General features: G+C 41.2%; 1 protein-coding gene across 1 annotated transcript; it reads left to right on the forward strand.

Annotated features, from left to right (window-relative positions):
* Positions 1–493: 493 nt before the first annotated feature.
* Positions 494–18,193, forward strand: LOC143009997 (junctophilin-1-like). Its single transcript, XM_076162105.1, has 7 exons — positions 494–1,096; positions 6,691–7,444; positions 9,023–9,141; positions 9,342–9,614; positions 12,521–12,936; positions 14,097–14,193; positions 16,415–18,193. The coding sequence occupies exons 1-6, from the start codon at positions 718–720 to the stop codon at positions 14,175–14,177; spliced, it is 2,022 nt and encodes a 673-aa protein (XP_076018220.1). The 5' UTR covers positions 494–717; the 3' UTR covers positions 14,178–14,193; positions 16,415–18,193.
* The last annotated feature ends 1,434 nt before the right edge of the window (positions 18,194–19,627 follow it).

Here is a 19,627-nt window from a genome sequence, read left to right on the forward strand (position 1 = left end):
CATGTTCAGGTGTCTGTTCCGCATCTTTGGGTCCTACATTAAAACAACGTGATCGCCGCCGCCCACAACACAAATAGATAGTTCCTCTATCGTAGCTTTGTGAGCTATGACAGAATCTTCGTGTAACCATGGTGAAACCACACTAATGGCATAGAGTATAATGAACGTTAATATTTTAAGATGCCAAAATTAATCTTTGATGGCATCCTTAAATGTATAAATCACCATTTACTACTAGAAACCTTACCTACCCTACCTTAAAACCGGTTAGTTAACATGGTAGTACCATTGTCTTGTGTACAGTAGTCATAGTTACCACTAAGTACCATAGTAAAACAGTGATTGCTACACCAAAACCACAGGAAACCACGGTGAATTTTTGTATTGCTAACATTACTTGAGATAATGCTATTATTGTGAAAGTCAGCACAGGAAGCCCCCGTAGGCTTTTAATAGCAGATAGAGTCGACACGGGGCAGACGAGTGGGAGATCCCCAACACGGAGCAACTTTGGCTGCGCAGCTGCCGTCTGTCACACTCCCACGTCCCGCTTCTTTCGCCCATAAAGCACCACCGATGCGCGCAGCCTTCATCTTACATCATCATCCACTCACGCCTCCGCTGAGAGCTCGCCTCCTCCCCACGGCTCTCCTGTCAGCCGGATACCCCACAAATCCACACAAGACGAGGACAAGTGACGGTACCCTCAGTTTCTGAATGACGGGCGGCCGGTTCGACTTTGACGATGGGGGCACTTTCTGCGGGGGCTGGGATGACGGTAAAGCCCACGGCCACGGGGTGTGCACCGGACCCAAGGGCCAGGGCGAGTACTCGGGGTCGTGGTCCAACGGCTTCGAGGTGGTCGGCGTCTACACCTGGCCCAGCGGGAACCTATACAAGGGCTACTGGGCGCAAGGCAAACGTCACGGACTAGGCGTGGAGACTAAGGGGAGGTGGATATACAGGGGAGAGTGGACACACGGATTTAAGGGCCGGTATGGAATCCGACAGAGCCTGAACACACCGGCCAGGTATGAGGGCACCTGGATCAATGGACTTCAAGACGGATACGGTGTGGAGACTTACGGGGATGGCGGTGAGAGGAGGTTATGTACTTCATTTAGCACGGTGGTAATGACCGGTGTATTGTCGTATCTCAATAAGTAAATAATAGAATCATATCATTTAATAATTTACCTGCATGCTGCCTGTTCATACATTCATACTGACAGTTACATAATATCATATTTCATAGCGAAGTTTGATTGACGTAAGTGAAAGCTCAGATTTATTTTTGAGAGTTTGAGTTGACATTATTTAACTTGTAGTGAATTAATTGTATTTGTTGTACTTCCGTTGGGGGTGACAGCAGTCTTCCACACTTGTGTGAAGTTTGAGGCAAGCACAGGTGGTTCTTTGGCGATGTGTTTGACTCAGAGGTTGGGTCAAGAGGTCAGAGGTTGAACTTGGCTCAAAAAGATTAAGTGCGACTGGTTCTACTATTACTGCTACTGCAGTAAATTGTAATGCATTATGGTGTGGTAGCACAATTCAGCAAGTAGGCTTAGTCTGGCTTTTTGAATGTCATCGGAAAATGACTCTTTTAGTTGGATTCCTGTGAACACGCAATCCAAAAAAGAGATTGGTGGATAGCTCAGCATGAATTTGTGATTACACATAAAGCAAAAGTCAATACAGCCATGTTTAACCTGGATTAAAAGCAACCGTTTACATAACCAGGAGCTTTACATGTTAGAGAAAGAACATGGCACCTGCTGTCTATGACTTAAATACATTTGGAACTGACAGCACTTCTTCATTAGGTACAGACTCACATTTAACTTCATTCACCTCTGTGTAGGACTGTAATGTGACCCATAATAATTGTGAATAACAGGATGGGTTATATAGCCTTAAAATAAAATTCAGGTATCTTAATATTATATAACAGAACTAAGTAAACACACATTTTTGTCACTACATACAAGACAGTACATACAAACTGGAGATCATGGCTTAAGGGTTGATCTGTGACAGGTATGATATTATACATGCAGTATGTATATGTATATTACAAATCTGGCATTCATGCTCGAGTCAATCATATCAGATATATTTGATATATCACCATACATGTGTCTACTCTTTAGCGTCCCTATGTTTAGATTGGTTTGGTTTTTCACTTGGTAGATGTTAATCCTTCATCTTTCCACACACCATAGCAGAGGAACAGCACCCAAGGGCAAGAGAAAAAAACTGAGAACATGATCTACCTGAAAAAAACAGATCACAGCTCTCTGAGTGTAATATGATGAATGCAGGAAACCCAGGATGATTTCCACACTTTTCTGTATTTGAGGTTGCATTCAAACCTGTCGGTTGTTTGCTTTGTTCTAATTCAGGGAATAATGTTCTCCTGAGTCTCTGACATTTATTTTGAATGCATTTTTAATTTCTCCTTGGTATTTGGGAGTAGTGAGACCTCATAAGTATAAAGCAAACTAAAGTGAAGAGTGTGTACTACATATAAACACATTACTTCCTGTCTGCTATGTTTCCCAGTGACCAAAGTGGTATTTATACTCCAAGGAGCGGTTTGTTTGCAGTGAGAATGCAACCGACTCCAAACAAATACACCAACCAGTAAACCAATACAACCCACTTGCTGTACTGTTTATCAAAAAGAGTTTGCTGATAATGCCTTGTATGCTTATAAATATTATAAATATCTAAGCAAGCTGTGTAACAGGTGGTGCAGTGGTTAGCACTTGTGCCTCACAGCAAGAAGGTTGTGTGTACGGGACCAGGGCCTTTCTGTGTGGAGTGTGCGTGTTCTCCCCGTGTCTGCATGGGTTCTCTCCGGGTACTCTGGCTTTCTCCCACAGTCCCAGACACGCAAGACCTACAATCCAAATTGTCCATAGTTGTGAATGTGAGATTGAGTGGTTATCCCCCTGGACTGGCGACCTGTCCAGGACCGGCGATCTGTCCAGGGTGTACCCCGCCCCCCCGTTGACAGCTGGGCTTGGCTCCAGCGACCCTGGGACCCACGAGAGGATCAACAGTTCCAGATGATGGATGGATGGATGGATGGATCTAACCAAGCTTACCTGATATGTCTTCAGAAGAGAAATTGTTGGATGAACATGTCGTTCTATACTTCCATCAGAGTGTGTCTTTCCCTATGCTGGTGACTTGAGGCAGTGTGTCTTCTGATAAGTGGCACCAAGACTTTGTTTTGAGACGTAGCCTTGATGCTCGAAAATGTATGTATTGTCGATACACTTAACATGGGTAATTCAGTAAGGCAATAGCAAGCAAGGCAATGATTAGGCTAACCCTAAGACAATGGCGAATAATCAAAATAATGGTTTTACAAGATGTGCGTACATTAATTTGGGAGAGCCATTAATAAATACTGACACCACCAGCCCAGGCATACCTGGACAGGAAGCCTATTAAAGGGAAAGCTGTGCATTGTATCCTGAATATCATGACTTTATCAAGAGGGATTATTATTCATTTTACACCTGCCAAAATCACTATACTGTAATATACAAATACACTCTTGCCCATAAAGTTGGAATGATTGTTTATTCCAGTCTTTCTTTTGAAATAAATCATGCTTTCAGATACTTTTGTGCTCTGGTACTGCTCTAGTGTCAGTGGTATCCTCCTTAAGTGAAACACTGATCTAAACATGCAGAAACAAAAGAGCAGATGGATGGATTGCTCACAAGAGGAGAGCTCAGATTCTGCCATCATGTTTTAATTCAAAATATATCAGTGTGTAATTCCATATATATTAGCGTTTGATGTTGTATATATCGACATTTTAGTACATACTGTATGTTCAGAGCTTCATTTCAGATATACCCCCATTTCATTCCACATATTGCAGGGTGTTTCCCTTGCTGTCTTCAGTCTTATCCTGTGAGGACTGCGGGGCGGCATAAAGTTGGTGGGGATTAGGCGTTCCTCCCAAATGACACTTTTAATTATTTAACTGAAAACTATGTTGCAGTATGTGCTGTCCATGTTTTACTGTTTCACAGTCACATCATCCAGCAGCATTAGTGAAACTGAAGCAAGGTGGGGCTCATTATCACTCATCAACACTTCAGGGATGCCATAATGTGCAAATGTAGCTTTCAGTCTGGCCACTATCTGACTGCTAGTAATTGTTGACTCCCTATGAGCCTGATTTGCTTTCTTGAGATTCTGTGGCAAGAACCTTTTAGCAGTCCCATCGGACTTTTTCTGTTTGTACCCCTACTTTGTGGAATTCCTTGCCAGATGATCTCAGATTGGCAAAGAGAGAACCTTCTTTTAGAAGTCACCTCAAAACTTATTTTTACAGCATGGCAACCTGCCACAACTGTTTTACCATTGTTTTATTAAGTACTGTTTTATAATTTATACTGTTTGAAAATGCTCTATATTGTTAAGCAACTTCTTACATTGTTTTGAAATGTGCTATATTAATAAATATAAATACATTTATTACATCACTAGGAGGTACAGTGTGAACTGATAGCGCCATAATCTTTTCTTGGCCATTCGAGAGCTGTTGGACTGCCTTCTTGTTAAAGACTTCTGCAGTGTAGGTCCTATCAAGGCTCCAGATAGGCTGCACCACTTGAGTTGAGTTTGTGATACTTGAAGTTACAGTTCATGCTGTTGTTTTACACATTACAACACAGAAAAGTCATTGATACAGTTTGGAATTGGCAAATAAATGTGGAAAGTCTGCTGCAGGGACTCTTTGCATCTTCTTTATCTCGTTTATTGCTGCATGTTGTGTTTTTACTGTGGGGTTTGCAGAACCTCCTTTTCAAGGACTAACAACAGGAGTAAATCCTCCATTTGTATAAAGGTTATCTCACTATTGGTTGATGACCACCCAGGTCGTTTTAAATGCTTTTGGATTCTACAAATTCATGAATCACTACAATTGTCATTCGATATCCTCAGAAATGAGTTTCGATGGGGCAAGAGTTACATAAACAGATGTTTGTGCAGAAGAGGAGACTCTGCCTGTATAGAAATGCTGTGTCTTTTTTTTTAATCATTAGGGTTCCTCTGCAACCTGTGTCTCCGGTATGCACTTTATTATTTCCTGTATTTTCTTGTCGTTGTTGGTTCAGGGTGTTCAGTCAGCCACTATTGAATAACTGCGAGGGTTATGTTTGGCCAGCCAGCAGACTTTCCTGTGTCTCAAGTTACTTACATCTTTTAAAATAGCACATTCTCACATTCTCCAGCTGAAGCCATCAGGGCCTCCAAACCAACGCACCAGTAACAGTTTTATCTCCTCATGACACTCTGCAGGTTTTAGAAGTACAACTTTTCTTAGTTGTCTTAGTTGTCCAACTGTGTGCCAGCATGATGATGTGTCTCTTGGTGCTTTCCACATTCCACAGCAGCCACTTGCACAAATATGAAAATTGTGATCATACAGAGGGCCAGATGTACATACATGTAACAGGCAGCACAAATGATATCCAGAAGAGAGTATAGCTGTGCCTTTGCAATTTGAAGATATTTTGGTTGTAGCTAAGTTCAATGAGTACACAATGACTCAGGTAGCTGATATGCAAACTGCGCCCTATTTGATACATAACACGCATGTTTTTTTTAGACCAGAATGCATCATATGTACGTACCTTAGTACATCTGGCACATTGTAAAACTGTTGCCTAATTGAGTCGCATTCATATTGACTGGGAGCTTCAGAAGCAAAAACTGTTTGCTTGAAAATGCACTAGCTGGCTCTGCTTTGTGTAGTATGGTACAAACAATATTGTTGATTTATGTATTTGAAATACAGAGCTGAGCACAAACAGCACTTTAACCTAATGACACACCCTATGTGAACATTACATTTTCCTTCCCTACACCTTATACATCATTGTGCTTAACTTACACATGTTGTCCTCATGTCTGGAAATGTTTTGCTGTCCCCTACTGGTATAAATACCACTTAAGGTAACCAGAAAACATAGCAGGCAGGAAGAACTCTTCATATGTAGTACACATATGTATTTGAATTCACAGGGCCCATTGTTTCCTGTTTTGATACAGTTCAATCATGAATCATGTCTAAGTAAGTAAATAGATAAAAAATGTGTTATTTTTTATATCAAAAAGTGCATCACCACTTTATTTGATATGAACAGCACTGTTGGGCATGCACTCTGTGGGGCCTCTTGCCCTTTCAGTCATTATTTTGTGGTAGAACCCCATTGTGGAGTGGCTGAGAGTCCCCGGTATGCTGGTTGAATGGTCCAATCCAGCAGCATCAACAGCCTGGAGAGCTTCCCTCAGGGTTGTGCTGCTCTCCTGCTGTGCCGATGTGATGTCCTTCAGTACACAGGCCTGGGCTTCCTGCAGCAAGATAAGACACTCCGACGCCTGTCCCAGTGCAGACCTATGAGCACAACATCCCTTATTAACTAAATAATACATTATCTAACTCAGGCGCACTCTCTACAACTCACTCAGCTCTTCCAGAGAGGTTGTTCGTCTCTCTGTTTGTGTGCCTCTGTGGGAGCGTCCATTTCACTGCACTAAACAGTCAACACAAGTACTGTCATACTCAGCCATAATTCTCTTCAACATTGACTTGTTTCATTGAGTTACCCTCATTTCTTTATTTCTTCTCTTCTCTTCTCTCTTTTGTCACTGTAGGTACGTATCAGGGTCAGTGGACGGGTGGGATGCGTCATGGTTATGGTGTCCGCCAAAGTGTCCCATACGGTATGGCGTCTGTCATATGCTCGCCGCTACGAACCTCACTGGCCTCCTTGCGGAGTGAGCAGAGTAATGGTGCTGTGCTACGTGACAGCCTATCGGACTGCCCTGCAGGGACACGCGGTGGCTTTGTGCTAAACTTCCACTCTGATAGTGAAAGTTCAGAGAAGAAGAAAGGCCTTTTTCGCCGTGGCTCCCTCTTTGGCAGCCTCCAGCGATTGCGTAAGTCGGACTCCCGCTCATCAATCTCCAGCAAGCGCAGCTCAACACGCAGTGAAACCACCATGAGTCGAATCAGTTCAAGCGACGCAAATTCCACTCTCAGCTTTGGAGATGGGGCAGATGACTACTTGCCACTGGAAGACAACGTGGATGCCACCACCACTGAGTCCTATATGGGTGAGTGGAAGAACGACAAACGCAGCGGCTTCGGGGTCTCGGAGCGATCCAATGGTATGAAGTATGAAGGCGAGTGGCTAAACAATAAGCGCCATGGCTATGGCTGCACCATCTTCCCTGATGGCACCAAGGAGGAAGGGAAGTACAAGAACAACACACTAGCCCGGGGTATCAAAAAACATCTGATACCTCTGAAGAACACCAAGACTAAGCAGAAGGTGGATCGTGCTGTTGAAGGAGCAGTCAGAGCAGCAGCCATCGCCAGAACCAAAGTTGAAATTGCCATATCTAGGTAAAAAAAAAGAACAGCCACAACATAGTTTTGATTTCAGAATTCCACCTCAGGCTAAGAATCACTCAGCATGGTTGTATTTGTAGTCACAGACAGAGAATTACTATGAAATACTGGTTTAGAATTTGAGACAATAGTGAACAAAAGTGTAATCATGAGCAAAATGAAATATGAAGATCTCTGTAAAAAGTGAAGGCAAGTTGATTCTCAAGCAACTGGGCTTGGTGGTAAAGACTTTAGGACTGCAAGTCCGGTTGCCTGAGAATCAACCCTCCTTGGATACCATGACCGGGATAACTGAGAACCTTCACAGAAATCAAGGTAAAGCTTTGAACACATATGATTGTAAATATGTGGGATGTCAGAAGTATATGTTGAAACCAAGTTGGTACCAAGAAATTTAATAATACTTTACATGCATGTGGCCTCACTAGTAGTACCTAGCTACAGTATATACTGTACATCTGGCAACACTAAATACATGCAGATCAGCCTCCCCTGGTTGCCTCCATCAAATAGAAATTAACAGGAAATAAACAAGGGTAAATGCCGCCTATTGTTGTGCTACCACATAATTACTTGCCTAAATTGTGAGTCACTTTTTTATTAGTAGAATAAGGTTAACTGGACTATTTAAATAAAATAATGATAAAATTATTTCTGCATGGTCAACTAGCCAAGGCTAACAAACTGACAACACGCACATCAGCCTCCTCTGGCTGCACCAACAAAGCAAAAAAGGGATTGGATTTGGACGGAACTTGAAGCCCTGACAAATGCATGCTCAGTGTTGAGATGGTACTTAAGTTTGAAGTACTTTGGTGAAATAGAAACTCTTTCCTGCAGTGTGTGCAAATCAAGGCATGTTTATTTTATTGTTCCATCTTTGTTCTTTTATATTCTTGAACTTCTCATCCAAAAGGGCCGAGACGTTCTTCAGGTAGTTTTTCCATCTTGTTGGGATCTCCATCACCCTAGTGTAGAGTGGGTGAAATTGTTGAATATATGGGACGAGTCATTGCGCCTGCGTTAATGTGTCTTAATTCTAAAATATATTCCCACCGATTTTCAATCCTTCATTCTTTCCTCAGTGCCATGACCGTATGTGACAATGTTACTTCAAGGGCTCTGTAATCCACTTAACTGGATCACCAGAGGAAACAAACCTCATCACACTCAATCCAATCCACACTGGCCAGGCTAACTTCATTATGGGTGCGTTAGTTTCAGGGAGTTCAGGATGACTTACCTTCGGTTCATTTGCTTCCCTTAACTGGTGCAAGGATACCAAATCCTGCACTTCTCCTTAGGTAAGAGGTCCAGGATTTAAATGGACATCACCAGAGAGCAGAAGCAACATGAGCAGGATCTAAATAGTGTTTTCCCAAACGAAGATAGGGGTTTCGGCAATAAATCTTTACCTTTGGAAAGCCTGTTTATTTCCCTTTTAAATGGTGCCATGCATTTGTGGCACCATTTATAAGAAAATAAATAAACAAACAAATAAATGACATACTGGATATGATTTGAAGGTCAAAGTTTTACTTGATGTTACTTTTATACTGTGTTATTGTATAGGACGGCCCATTCACGAGGCAAAGGAGATGCTGCAGATCAAGCGGCACAATCAGCCAGTCAAGATTCAGATATTGCCAGAGCTGTGGCCAGAGAGCTGTCCCCAAGCTTCCACCAGCCAGGTACCGTGATATCAACATTAAAGCCATTTACTGTCACCAATGGTACACTCGCCCATGGCTATGCTACAACCGCATACTGGGCCTGAGTTGTCAACTTAAGTGGGGCATATAAGTGGGACAGCTTACGCCAAAAGATCTGTGGGGAAGCTTGTGCAAATATTCAGAAACTGACACAGCGTTACATGTTGATGTTATTCCAGGTCCTGACTACTTACGGCAGAGATATAACGATTCAGCAGAGGTAAAGGAGATTCCTGAGGAGAAAAAGGAGAAAACGCCACCAGGGAGCCCTCATTTCTACAGAAAAGGTACAACGCCAGACACGTCTCCATCACAGAGCCCATGTCCCAGCCCTACTCCCTCACCCCCTGACGTCAAGAAGAGCTTTAGCAGTAGTAAGGCTCCTGCCACTACAGCAACCCCAAAGCCTGTTGGGAAAGAAAGAACCCCAACAACTGGATCCTCAACTGCAGGTAAGGAATCTGGATTATAAATCTGAAACATTGTGCATCAGCCTTCATTGTTTATCATTTCATGTTGAATACATATATAATGTACATGCACACACACCAGCGGTGAGCAATATTATGGCGAACCACAAAAGTGATGTGTTACCAGCATTATGCACTGACTTATGATTCAGTTGTATCCCAGCCATGAGTTCAGCCATGAATACAGTTTGTTTGACATTTGTGATATTTTCATTTATGTTGTGTGTTTGTGATGAGAATGAGTTGAGTCACATGGGTATGATGGGGGTGACACTCACAGTTGTATGTGATCGGTTCATCTGTGCAGTATGGTGGAGAGAGGGTGAGTGGGTTGCAGTATTCGTCTTGCACTTACTTTTTGCAGAATCTTATATATGTCCTCTTCATTTTACACTTTTCTTTTCTTTCTTTCTCCTTTTCTTATTCATCTACGCCATTTTCATTTTTGGGTAGATGTCTTTCTTTTGGCATGAATCATGCGTCTCTGTTTACTCTCTTGTGTCTCTTGCTGTTCTAGTGTTAGTGGTGTGGTGAAGGATTAAAGCTCAACATCCAGCTTCAGTGAAAAATCAAAACGTGCTGAAACTGAAGTAGTTAGCGCTTGTTATGGCCCGATCAGTTATAAGTCCACCAGACAACATATCAAACCTGGATAGATGTTGTGGATGAGGTTGGATAGTTAAAAGCTGAGAAAAAAGTCAATAAAAAGCTGCCGTGCAAAGTAATGTTCACCCTCCGAGTGACTCAGGACCGAGTTAAGTAGGGTGCAGACAGCACAACTCTCAAATGCCATCATAATGAGAGAGGTGAGGTCAACAGGCCGAAATTCGTTCAGGGACTTCGGGGTTTGCATCTTGGGCACTCGTAGAATTACTGAGTCCTTCCAGAGACAAGAAACCCTGCTCTGCGCAGCTCTTCAGAAGTCTGCTGCCAATATTTTCTGGACCAGGACTTTTTCTCTCTTTCACTCCCTTGAAGACTTTAAAGACAGTGTCACTATCAATGTCTGTACTGGGGGAGTATCTCGATATACACACAGTATTTTTATTGTTCATTGTTAAAATCATGGATGTTAATACGGTTATAAAAAATGTTCAAGTCATCAGCCAGCCCAGAGTGAGACTTGGTGGCAAGAGAAATAGAACTCTATTTCTGTTGCATGCCCATAATAGATTTAACACCCTCCCATGCAGGATGTGAATTTCCAGTGCTAAGCAGGGTTTGTACTGGTTTATAGTACATTTTTGCCCGTTTAACTTGCTTTTGCAAATCCCTGGTGTTGGCCACATCTCCCTTTTAAGCGCTTTGGACACCCATGGTTTATTGTCGGTAAAGGTATTGATTAATTTCCTGGGAATGATAAAATCCTCAGAAGTTTATCCAAGAGGCAACAGTCTCAGTTTGTGCAAGAAAAACAATCCTGGAGGCAGTGGATTGGCTCCACTGAAGGTTTGGGGGTTTGTTTTCTTCAAGACAGGTTTGTATGTCAGAGTCAAGTAGACAACATAATGGTCAGACCTGCCTACAGGAGCTCTCCGAAAGGATTTATAAAGGCCTTTAATGGAGCCATAACAAAGATCCAGCCACTTGATATTCCTGGTAGTACTGATGAAAGTTAATGAGTGACTTCCTAGAATTACAATAATTAAAAGTCATCCCTTACGCAGCTGAGGGCGTCCGGTTTAATACAGCCCATGGACCATCTCCCCACTGACTAGTGTTGCATTATCAGCATTCGCCTTGGGGTGAATATACACAAGATATAGATGTAAAGAAGTTCAATGTCTGGGTTGCAGAGTATTTCCCTGACCACAGCAGTGCTGCACCAGTTTTTATTCATGTATAAACCGAGCCCACCACCCAGGGATTTCCCCGTCACTCCAGGGTCCTGACAATTCCCCAAAACTTTGAACTGTATGTCCTTCTGCTTGAGCCACGTCTCCATCAGGGCAATGAGACAAGCATTTTAATATTCCGATAGGACCTTCACATTTGCTTGTAGATTGTCAACCTTGTTCCGGAGAGACTGTGCGTTGGCAAACAAATGCCGACGTAGTGTCCACAAATCCCGCACCTGAGCCCCTAAATTGCAGGAGAAACTCCTGGCTATAGTGATGAGACCAAGGATACTTACAAACTCCTCTCAAAAAATTGACAAAAAGCCTCAGAGCGATGAGGTCACCAGCCTTAGGATGCAACAAGTAAAAACAAAACGCAAAAAAATGTCCTCACCCGGTTCTCAAGTCAGCCAATAACCAATGAAATCAATCATCAAACAATCTGATTACAGTGCAAAATTTATTTACAGTGATCACACAGACATATACACATAAACAAGAACACAACCATACAACTTGGGGTCGTAACAGCGCTCACTAGAGGAGGTGTCAGATTGTGTTCGGGAGCTTCCATTCAATATACAGTATGTATATCAGAGTCATTCCACATTTTCCAAGTTCCATTCCATATATTACTGTTTCATTCCCTATATTCTGAGCTGAGTGCATATATACTTCTATAAATCACTAATTATATTAATGATTGTACCAAATTATTCATTTATTTATTGTTTCCTGGAAATCTGCTTTCATTGCGTTCACACGGTGTTAGGAAACCAGCTGGTGGCAGTTAGTCTGTGTGCATGTTTACTGATTTGTCTGGGAATCTGCTGAAAAATATCAATATCACAAAAGGAAATGGTCTTACAAATTTGTGACTTCAATTTTAGTCTATACATAATCATCATAAAGGTTGCTTTACACATTACACCACAGACAAGTAGGGAAAAGTAATGGTAAGTATAAGTTTGGAAATGAAGTGACAAATGTGCGCAGAAACCTTGATAATGGTGAAGAACAGCAGTGATCCTCTCCTCTCCTCTACTTCAGGCACAACAAAAGCGGCATCACAACCTTCTCTGAAAGAAGGAGTGAGGCTTCAAGAAGCTCCTTCTGCAGCCAAACCAGCTGTTGACATGACAGCTAGCAATCACCACAGCAACGGCCAGATTCACTCAGAGTACCACGGCTATTATGTCAAGGCCGATGTAAAGATCCCACCTGAAGAACCCTTTGCTGAGGTGGATGACCTTCACCCATCAAGTCTTGCACGGTTGCCACCACCTGCCAAACCAATTTGGACACCAACACCAAAATCCCTACCGGCTCCCACCTCCGCACCTGTTCCAACCAAAGCAGCAGAGTCCCTGAAGGCAAAACACACGGAATCAAGCAGACCAAAGAGCCTTGCAGAAACCAAGAAAGCAAGTGTGGAAATCTGCACTGATATTGTGGAGGAGGATTCGGTGGGTTATTCCTATAAAAATGTGTGATTTAACTTGATCCTAGCTTACAGCGATGATGTTCCAGCTTAATCCGTTCTTTTTTCTAATTAATTAATCAGAAAAATGTTTAGTTAATTCTGATTAAAATAATTACAATTTAATACCATTGGAATAACATCACACTTCGCAGTATAAAACATGGAAAGAAACACAGAACTGTTATACCTCTATGACCTCCGCGTATATGTAATATAATAATATATATTACAAACTTAACTGAGAGAATGACTCACACCCTATCAAAATGGAATTTTTGAATTTTGATTTTCATCAATCATGTCGATCAAACAAACAGGACAAGCGAGTTTGACCAAGGCTGCTGTTAGCTTCTGTTTTATTGTCAACACTCTCCCTGTTTGCAATACTTGGAAAGAAATGGACAGAGCTTCATCATTGGATGACAACATGCTGTGAAATCCTCCACAAGTCTTGCATCTGATGATTGACTTATAGTTTCATTGCGTTTTGAAGGGGTAAACTTTTACCACAAAGCTTCTCCTTGTTTCAAAGTTGTGTAGGCACAGGCAACTTTACACAGGTAACCCTGCAACACATACGGTACATATACATGAACAATATCATATCCAAAATGGACAAATGTCTCACTGCTTGTAATTTAACTTCACTTAAAGTATCTAATTTCAAAAATTATTTTGATGCATTTAATCTAAAATCTCCAAATGTCTGTGGATTTGGGAGTCACAGTTAATTCTATATTTATGACTAGATTGTGCGATTCTGTCGCAGTTTCCACATTGTTAAAACACAGAGCTGTAGAAAATATACCCTCAGTCCTGTAAATGTTAATGCCAGGGGCCTCAACCCACTGAAATTGAATTACAGTTGGGCATTAGACATTAGCCATTGTCTAAATCTCTTTTAAAGGACCAAAAATATGTCTTTGTCACACCAGCAGTGAAGGCGTCAAACCCTATCATTGAAGAGTAAGTCTTTCTGTCTCTCCCTCTCTCAAACACACACTGGTCACTGCTTGTCCTGCTTATCTTAGCTTGTTTACCACTGTCAAACCAGCTGAAGATGATTTTCAGACCTTAAATTGATATAACTTGCAAACTTTGTTGACTTTAAAAATAACAACAGTTTTTCTCCTGCTTCCACAGGGTTCGAACTATATCTTGGTGGCTCTCGTGATGCTGTTGAATGTTGGTCTAGCAATGATTTTTGTCCATTTTCTCACCTGACCATATCGGAATTCAGGTAAAATATTCTAGATTAAATTTTAAAAAGTGTTTTATCATCGAGACTACTTTATTTTGCCATTAACATTCACTGGGTGCTGATATACTTGAAGTGAATGTTGGTGTGGACATTTCTGTGTGCGTGTACTGCCTGAATTGCAGTACAGGCAAACACAGAGCATACATGGCCTAGACATCCCTCTACTAGCTAGCCTCAGCCTCCGTCCATTCCTGGTGTTACAGGCCTGTACCGGGCCTGCAACAACGTGAGAGGCTACTTGCAAAAACTGCAATTTTCTAAATAAATGTGTTTAACAAAAGGGTTTTTTGTGGGAAAATGGAAGCAGTCAGTTGTGAAAGCATGTGTGGATGAGTGAATGTTGGCATATGCTGTACAGAATGCAAAATCAAAAGAACCAAAGACTGTCAACCCATGTGTTGGGTTGACATTCTTTCATGCTCGATCAGATGTGTACAGGAAGGTGCGTCTGAAAACAAGCAAGGGAAAGACAAGAGCAATTTTCTCCGCTGAAGCCATCTGGGAGATTGGACAAATGATCTAACAACATGTCTGAGTTAGCTAGCAACACCACATTTTTGATATGTACCTTTACAGTCATCTGATGCATTTACATCATCTGCGTCAGAGGCTGTTACTCCCACCGCTGCCGCAACTGCCACTGGCTGCACTTCCCCTGTGGAATTGGACACACTGCAACAAGTGTAATAAGTCTGGATGAGTCATGTGTACAAATTGTATTTTTGAACAGAAACCGGAGAATGATATAACAACAACCGCTTCATCTTTTCCTGTTACTTAGCCAGATTTGTATTAGCCATGTTACCAGCCTCATATAACCTACCTTCTGAAACCATTTACATTATCCATCAAGTTTATGGCGGTGGAGGTTTCTTCCAGTCCTCCTGTAATACAGCCAATGGACCAAGCACAGTGAATCCACACACAAGGTCGCTTGGGTTGAAACCTATGCTTTCTTGAATCACCTCCAATGCTGCTCACAGAGGCAATGGTAACCCTTCCGTCAAATCAATACGCCCACAGAAGTAATTTTAGGGTTTGGTGGAAGTGTTCAATAGCTCCCGGACTCTGTGCCTGGTAAGGTGTAGATTGAACTTGTCTTAGTTCCATGATCACTTTGAAAGACTCTTGGAATGCCAAAAATAGAAATGAGTCAGAGCTTTCACGTTAGACATAGAGAGATGTTGCTCAGCTCCTTCCTCACCTGGTCGGCAGTTATGGAGAGGCCAGGGTGGGGTTGGCTGTGGTCTGGTGTGAAGTGGAGGATGGTGGAGTGTGGATGGATGGTTCCAGTCATCAGAGGCATTGTGGTGGGACAGGAGGAGGAGGGGTGGAGGGTGAGGAGCTGGGCAGGGCTGGGCACAGGCCAGTGGGGTGTGGGAGGAGTCAAATCTGTTGAAAAACAGATTCAGATCATTTGCTCGCTCCCGATCACCCAATTCAGCAGCCCTCCCGGTGTCATTGTCAATTCCTCCAGAATGGAATTGTTGCCTTGAAGGTTCTCCTCCAGTCTCTTTCTATATCTCTCCTTCCCGTACACAGTGGCACAGTGTTTTCCACACAGAGGTTTATATAGTCTGTGACACATTAGGTCAGGCTGCTGATGTCGTTCCAGTGTGGTCCGCATAGCACATCCTAGTCCCTGGTCTCAAAGCAAAGCAAAAACATTGTGTCCTTCAGCCGTTGTGAAATAGAGGGAGGGGTGAGGGATTTCCACAACAAAAGCAGGTGCAAAACAGGTCATTTCTTTTTGTGCAGTGTAAAAATGACATTTCACATCTAGTTTGCTTGTTGTCCACACTATTGTGGAACTGTAGTTAGTATTGTTTTACATCTTTTTAACTTAATTTGGTTTGTTTTACAATGTATTAAGGAAAGCGTATCACACTGACAATACATTGTTTTTAGCATTATTTCTTTGATTAGTCCCGACCATGATAAAAATGTGGTTTCACCTGAAACTAATTGAACCAGACTGCAATCCCCACTTTTTTGCAGACCAAGGTTTACTTGTTCGTTGTGCAACTGAGTATGAGTTCACAACCAGTGAGACAAATCCACCTAGAAAAAGTTTGGTTAGTTTGCACCAAACAAGGTAGGTCTGAAAGCGCCCTTAGAAAGAATTGCTGTAATCACTATATGCTGTATGTTTTCAGAAGAGATAGCTTAATTGTATATCTGTTTTTTTTTGACACTGTAGGGCCCTTGGGAAAAAATATGCCAATCAGGACGACAGGCAAAGCCAAAAAGAAACATTGAAAATCGATGAGCAAAAGAGGAGAAGAAGCAGCAGCAAAGAAAGAAGACAAATAGAAAGATGAAACATCCACCGCTCATAGCCTCCTCCACCACCTGGAAAGACTGAATGTCTTAGTTGTACAACTACAATGGACTGGGAGGATTTGTAACTCCTCTCAGTGCATGATGGAGCAAGCTGTCCCGTGGCTGAACAGTAATATGCGCAAACAATGGAGAGTGGTTTGTGTGTGTGTGTGTGTGTGTGTGTGTGTGTGTGTGTGTGAGGCTTGGCTTCATGTCATTTCATTCACAATGATTATGTTTTGTGGTCACAAATCCAACTTTAGGAATATTAGATCCCCCTTGAGCTAAACTGAAGAGAATTAAATTCCCCAAATTATTGAGCAGAAAAATGCATATTGTTCCAGCCAATGGTCATCATTCATGCTTTTGTCCACAAACTTTTGCGATAGTACACTGGTATGGTATGGTATGGTATGGTATACTCGGGACAATAGATTTGTCCAAATTAGTATCCATATTTTGGAAGATGTCTGTTGACTAATGCACGGTTTAGTCTATTCGGAAATGTGTGTATTTTTGGATCCGATGCAGATAGGGCATGCAACAGTGGTGTGCAATTTACAGCTTAAGCATTTCTATAAAGGTCCCTTCAGCTTCTCACTTTTTTTCCTGCAAATTTTTTTTCTAGACAAAAATCATGCACCTAAAAGAAACGCTATCACTACCATATTGCAGTTGCTGTTGTTTGTTGTGTGTGTGTGTGTGTGTGTGTGTGTGCATGTGTGTGTGCGTGCGTGTGCGTGTGTGGACTGCATATGCTGGGACACCCACTTTGACCTGATGGAAGCTGACAGCTGCTGTACCGTTTTACTGTGTGACGTGCTGGTAAGAAGTTTCCAGACTGGCATGTTAAGTGATCGACTGATTCTTTCTTTGCTGGGTCCTGAGCGACAATTTCTCAGTCTTATACAATGTCAGGAGGAGTTTCATTCTAAAATGGATGTATAAAGTCTGATGTGGAAAACATATACTATATGTATGTATATGCTGTATTCTGTACACCAAGGTGCCGTTATGAAACTACACTGATATTTTACAGCCGTTGAATGCAACAGGATTTTGAAGAAGATGAAATTAATGTTCTGCTAGAATGTGATATGTCACATCACACGGTCTCAGATTTTAAACTACAAAACACTCTCTGCTTTGTGTATTTTAATTATTTTCTTAATCTATGCATCAATAACTCCTTCCAATTAATGAAAGCTCTGTCAATGAGAAATCCCATGTTACCTTTTGGTATTTATCTTGTGTTTTCTTTGCTGCTTTCACGTCAATTTATGTTGGAAGCTCTTCGTAATCCACCAAAAACACAGACAGAATGTATTTATTTATTTATTTATGGGTATTTTAATTTCACAACATCAAATGTTGCATGTTAATAACACTAGTGATTGAGTCATTTATGTAAAAAAAAAAGCCATCATTGTACAGAAGCTGTCTATTAAAACAAGACATCACATTTTTTGATGTATCATTTTCAGGACAACTCATAATCCGGTGCCTTGAATTGTATTTAAAGTGATTTTGGTAACTGATTGTTACTTGGGTAAGAATGGATTTGACATTTTGTTGTTTGGATTACATGTAGATGTAAAAAACAAAACAAAATATCAATGTTTGCATGTGTTGAATGAATGAATTAAAAGATAATGAAGTTTTGTGTGTAATGTCACAGCTCATTGTGGATTCTTTAGGGCTTTGATATTGATCCAGATTTCTGGGTCGGATTAAACATGAAATGGAATGTCAGTATCAGATGAAGGATTTTCCAGAATACTGGGTAGAATCTGCGATTTTACAGATAACAGTGACAGATGAACTATTTTCATAACCACTTGCTGGTGTGTGAATGAAGATTTGCTCTGGATGAACATATGTATGGATTTTGATGAAATGTTCAGAACATGTGAACATTTATTGAAGTTTACTTGAGGAAAAAAACTCTTGTCTTAAACATGTCTCAACCCTGATTGTTGGATTAATTTATGTTTTAGGTGTTATAGTATGGCATGCAGATATGTGCTGTTTTTTGTTTAGTTAGAGGAAAACAGTTATGGTTGTTAAATTTGTGTTCTCGCTCACATAAGCTGAGTAAGTGACTTGAGTGGAAATAGGTTTCTCAGTGTGATGCCTTTTAAAAATGTCTCTATTTATCAGTACATTATTAGATGATTAATTTAATGGCCTTTTGTTTATCAAATCCCACTGAATGTCCGGCTAAAAGCATCTACTTCATTCCGTTATTGGGACTTTAGTGGTTTTCAATATCTACAAGGAAATACCTCCAACTTACAGAAAGACTGACAGCAAGTGTTCAGAAAATGGAATTACTATTGTGGGCAGAGTGTTTTCTTATGACACATCTTTGACCCTCTGCAGGATTTTATCATTTTTCTTTTACCAAAGAAAAAATTCTTTCACTCAACACGTCAATAAAGTTTAGCTTGTTGAAATTTGCTATCAGGCCTGCCGACGTCTATTTATTCTATTTAGAAAAGTGAAACGAATGTATGTAAGTAAGTAAAAGACTTAATTAAAAAATCTATTTTTGATTCACATTATTAAACCTACAGACTTGAGGTTATAGATTTTTTCTGTCGATTTTCTTTTTAAGTTGAAAATGAAATTTGTAGAACTAAATTTATATTGCAGAGGTTTTTTTAGGCTTCTTACAATATTGTGCATATAGAAAAGACAAATGTGACTCGCATGTGTATTTAATGATCAGAATGCATTGAGATATTTCAGCTGGTGTTGTAAACTTGGTGTTTGTGGATATTTTGTACTTTAAATATGGAGACGCTGAAACTATCTTCTATCTGATGTCTAATGCGGCAAGGTTTTGACGTGACTGAGCTCTGCTGTCTGAGACTGTAGAATTTTTGCTTGTCATGAAACAGGATACTGATTACTGATTCACACACGTCGGTACCTGGAGAGTTTGTCCCTCCATCATTGTGCCCTCTTGTTTAGTGTGAGCATATCTGATCTCACACAGCAAAAGAGGGCATGTCTCAGAAAAAACTTTGTGTAAGATGGTCAATAGTGTGGAATTTCATATAGTTTTCATTGAGGAGAGTATCAGTAT

This window comes from Genypterus blacodes, unplaced genomic scaffold, assembly GCF_046128005.1.
Source record: "Genypterus blacodes isolate CSIRO-AG114 ecotype Tasmania unplaced genomic scaffold, CSIRO-AGI_Gbla_v1 ptg000120l_1, whole genome shotgun sequence".
Classification (NCBI taxonomy): domain Eukaryota; kingdom Metazoa; phylum Chordata; class Actinopteri; order Ophidiiformes; family Ophidiidae; genus Genypterus; species Genypterus blacodes.

What these genes read in the sequence shown, in the direction of transcription:
- LOC143009997 (XM_076162105.1), top strand. Translation starts at nt 718, where the DNA reads ATGACGGGCGGCCGGTTCGACTTTGACGATGGGGGCACTTTCTGCGGG. An exon ending in GGAGACTTACGGGGATGGCG is followed by an intron (nt 1,097 to 6,690) that starts GTGAGAGGAGGT and finishes TTGTCACTGTAG; the next exon opens with GTACGTATCAGGGTCAGTGG. An exon ending in AACTGGATCCTCAACTGCAG is followed by an intron (nt 9,615 to 12,520) that starts GTAAGGAATCTG and finishes CCTCTACTTCAG; the next exon opens with GCACAACAAAAGCGGCATCA.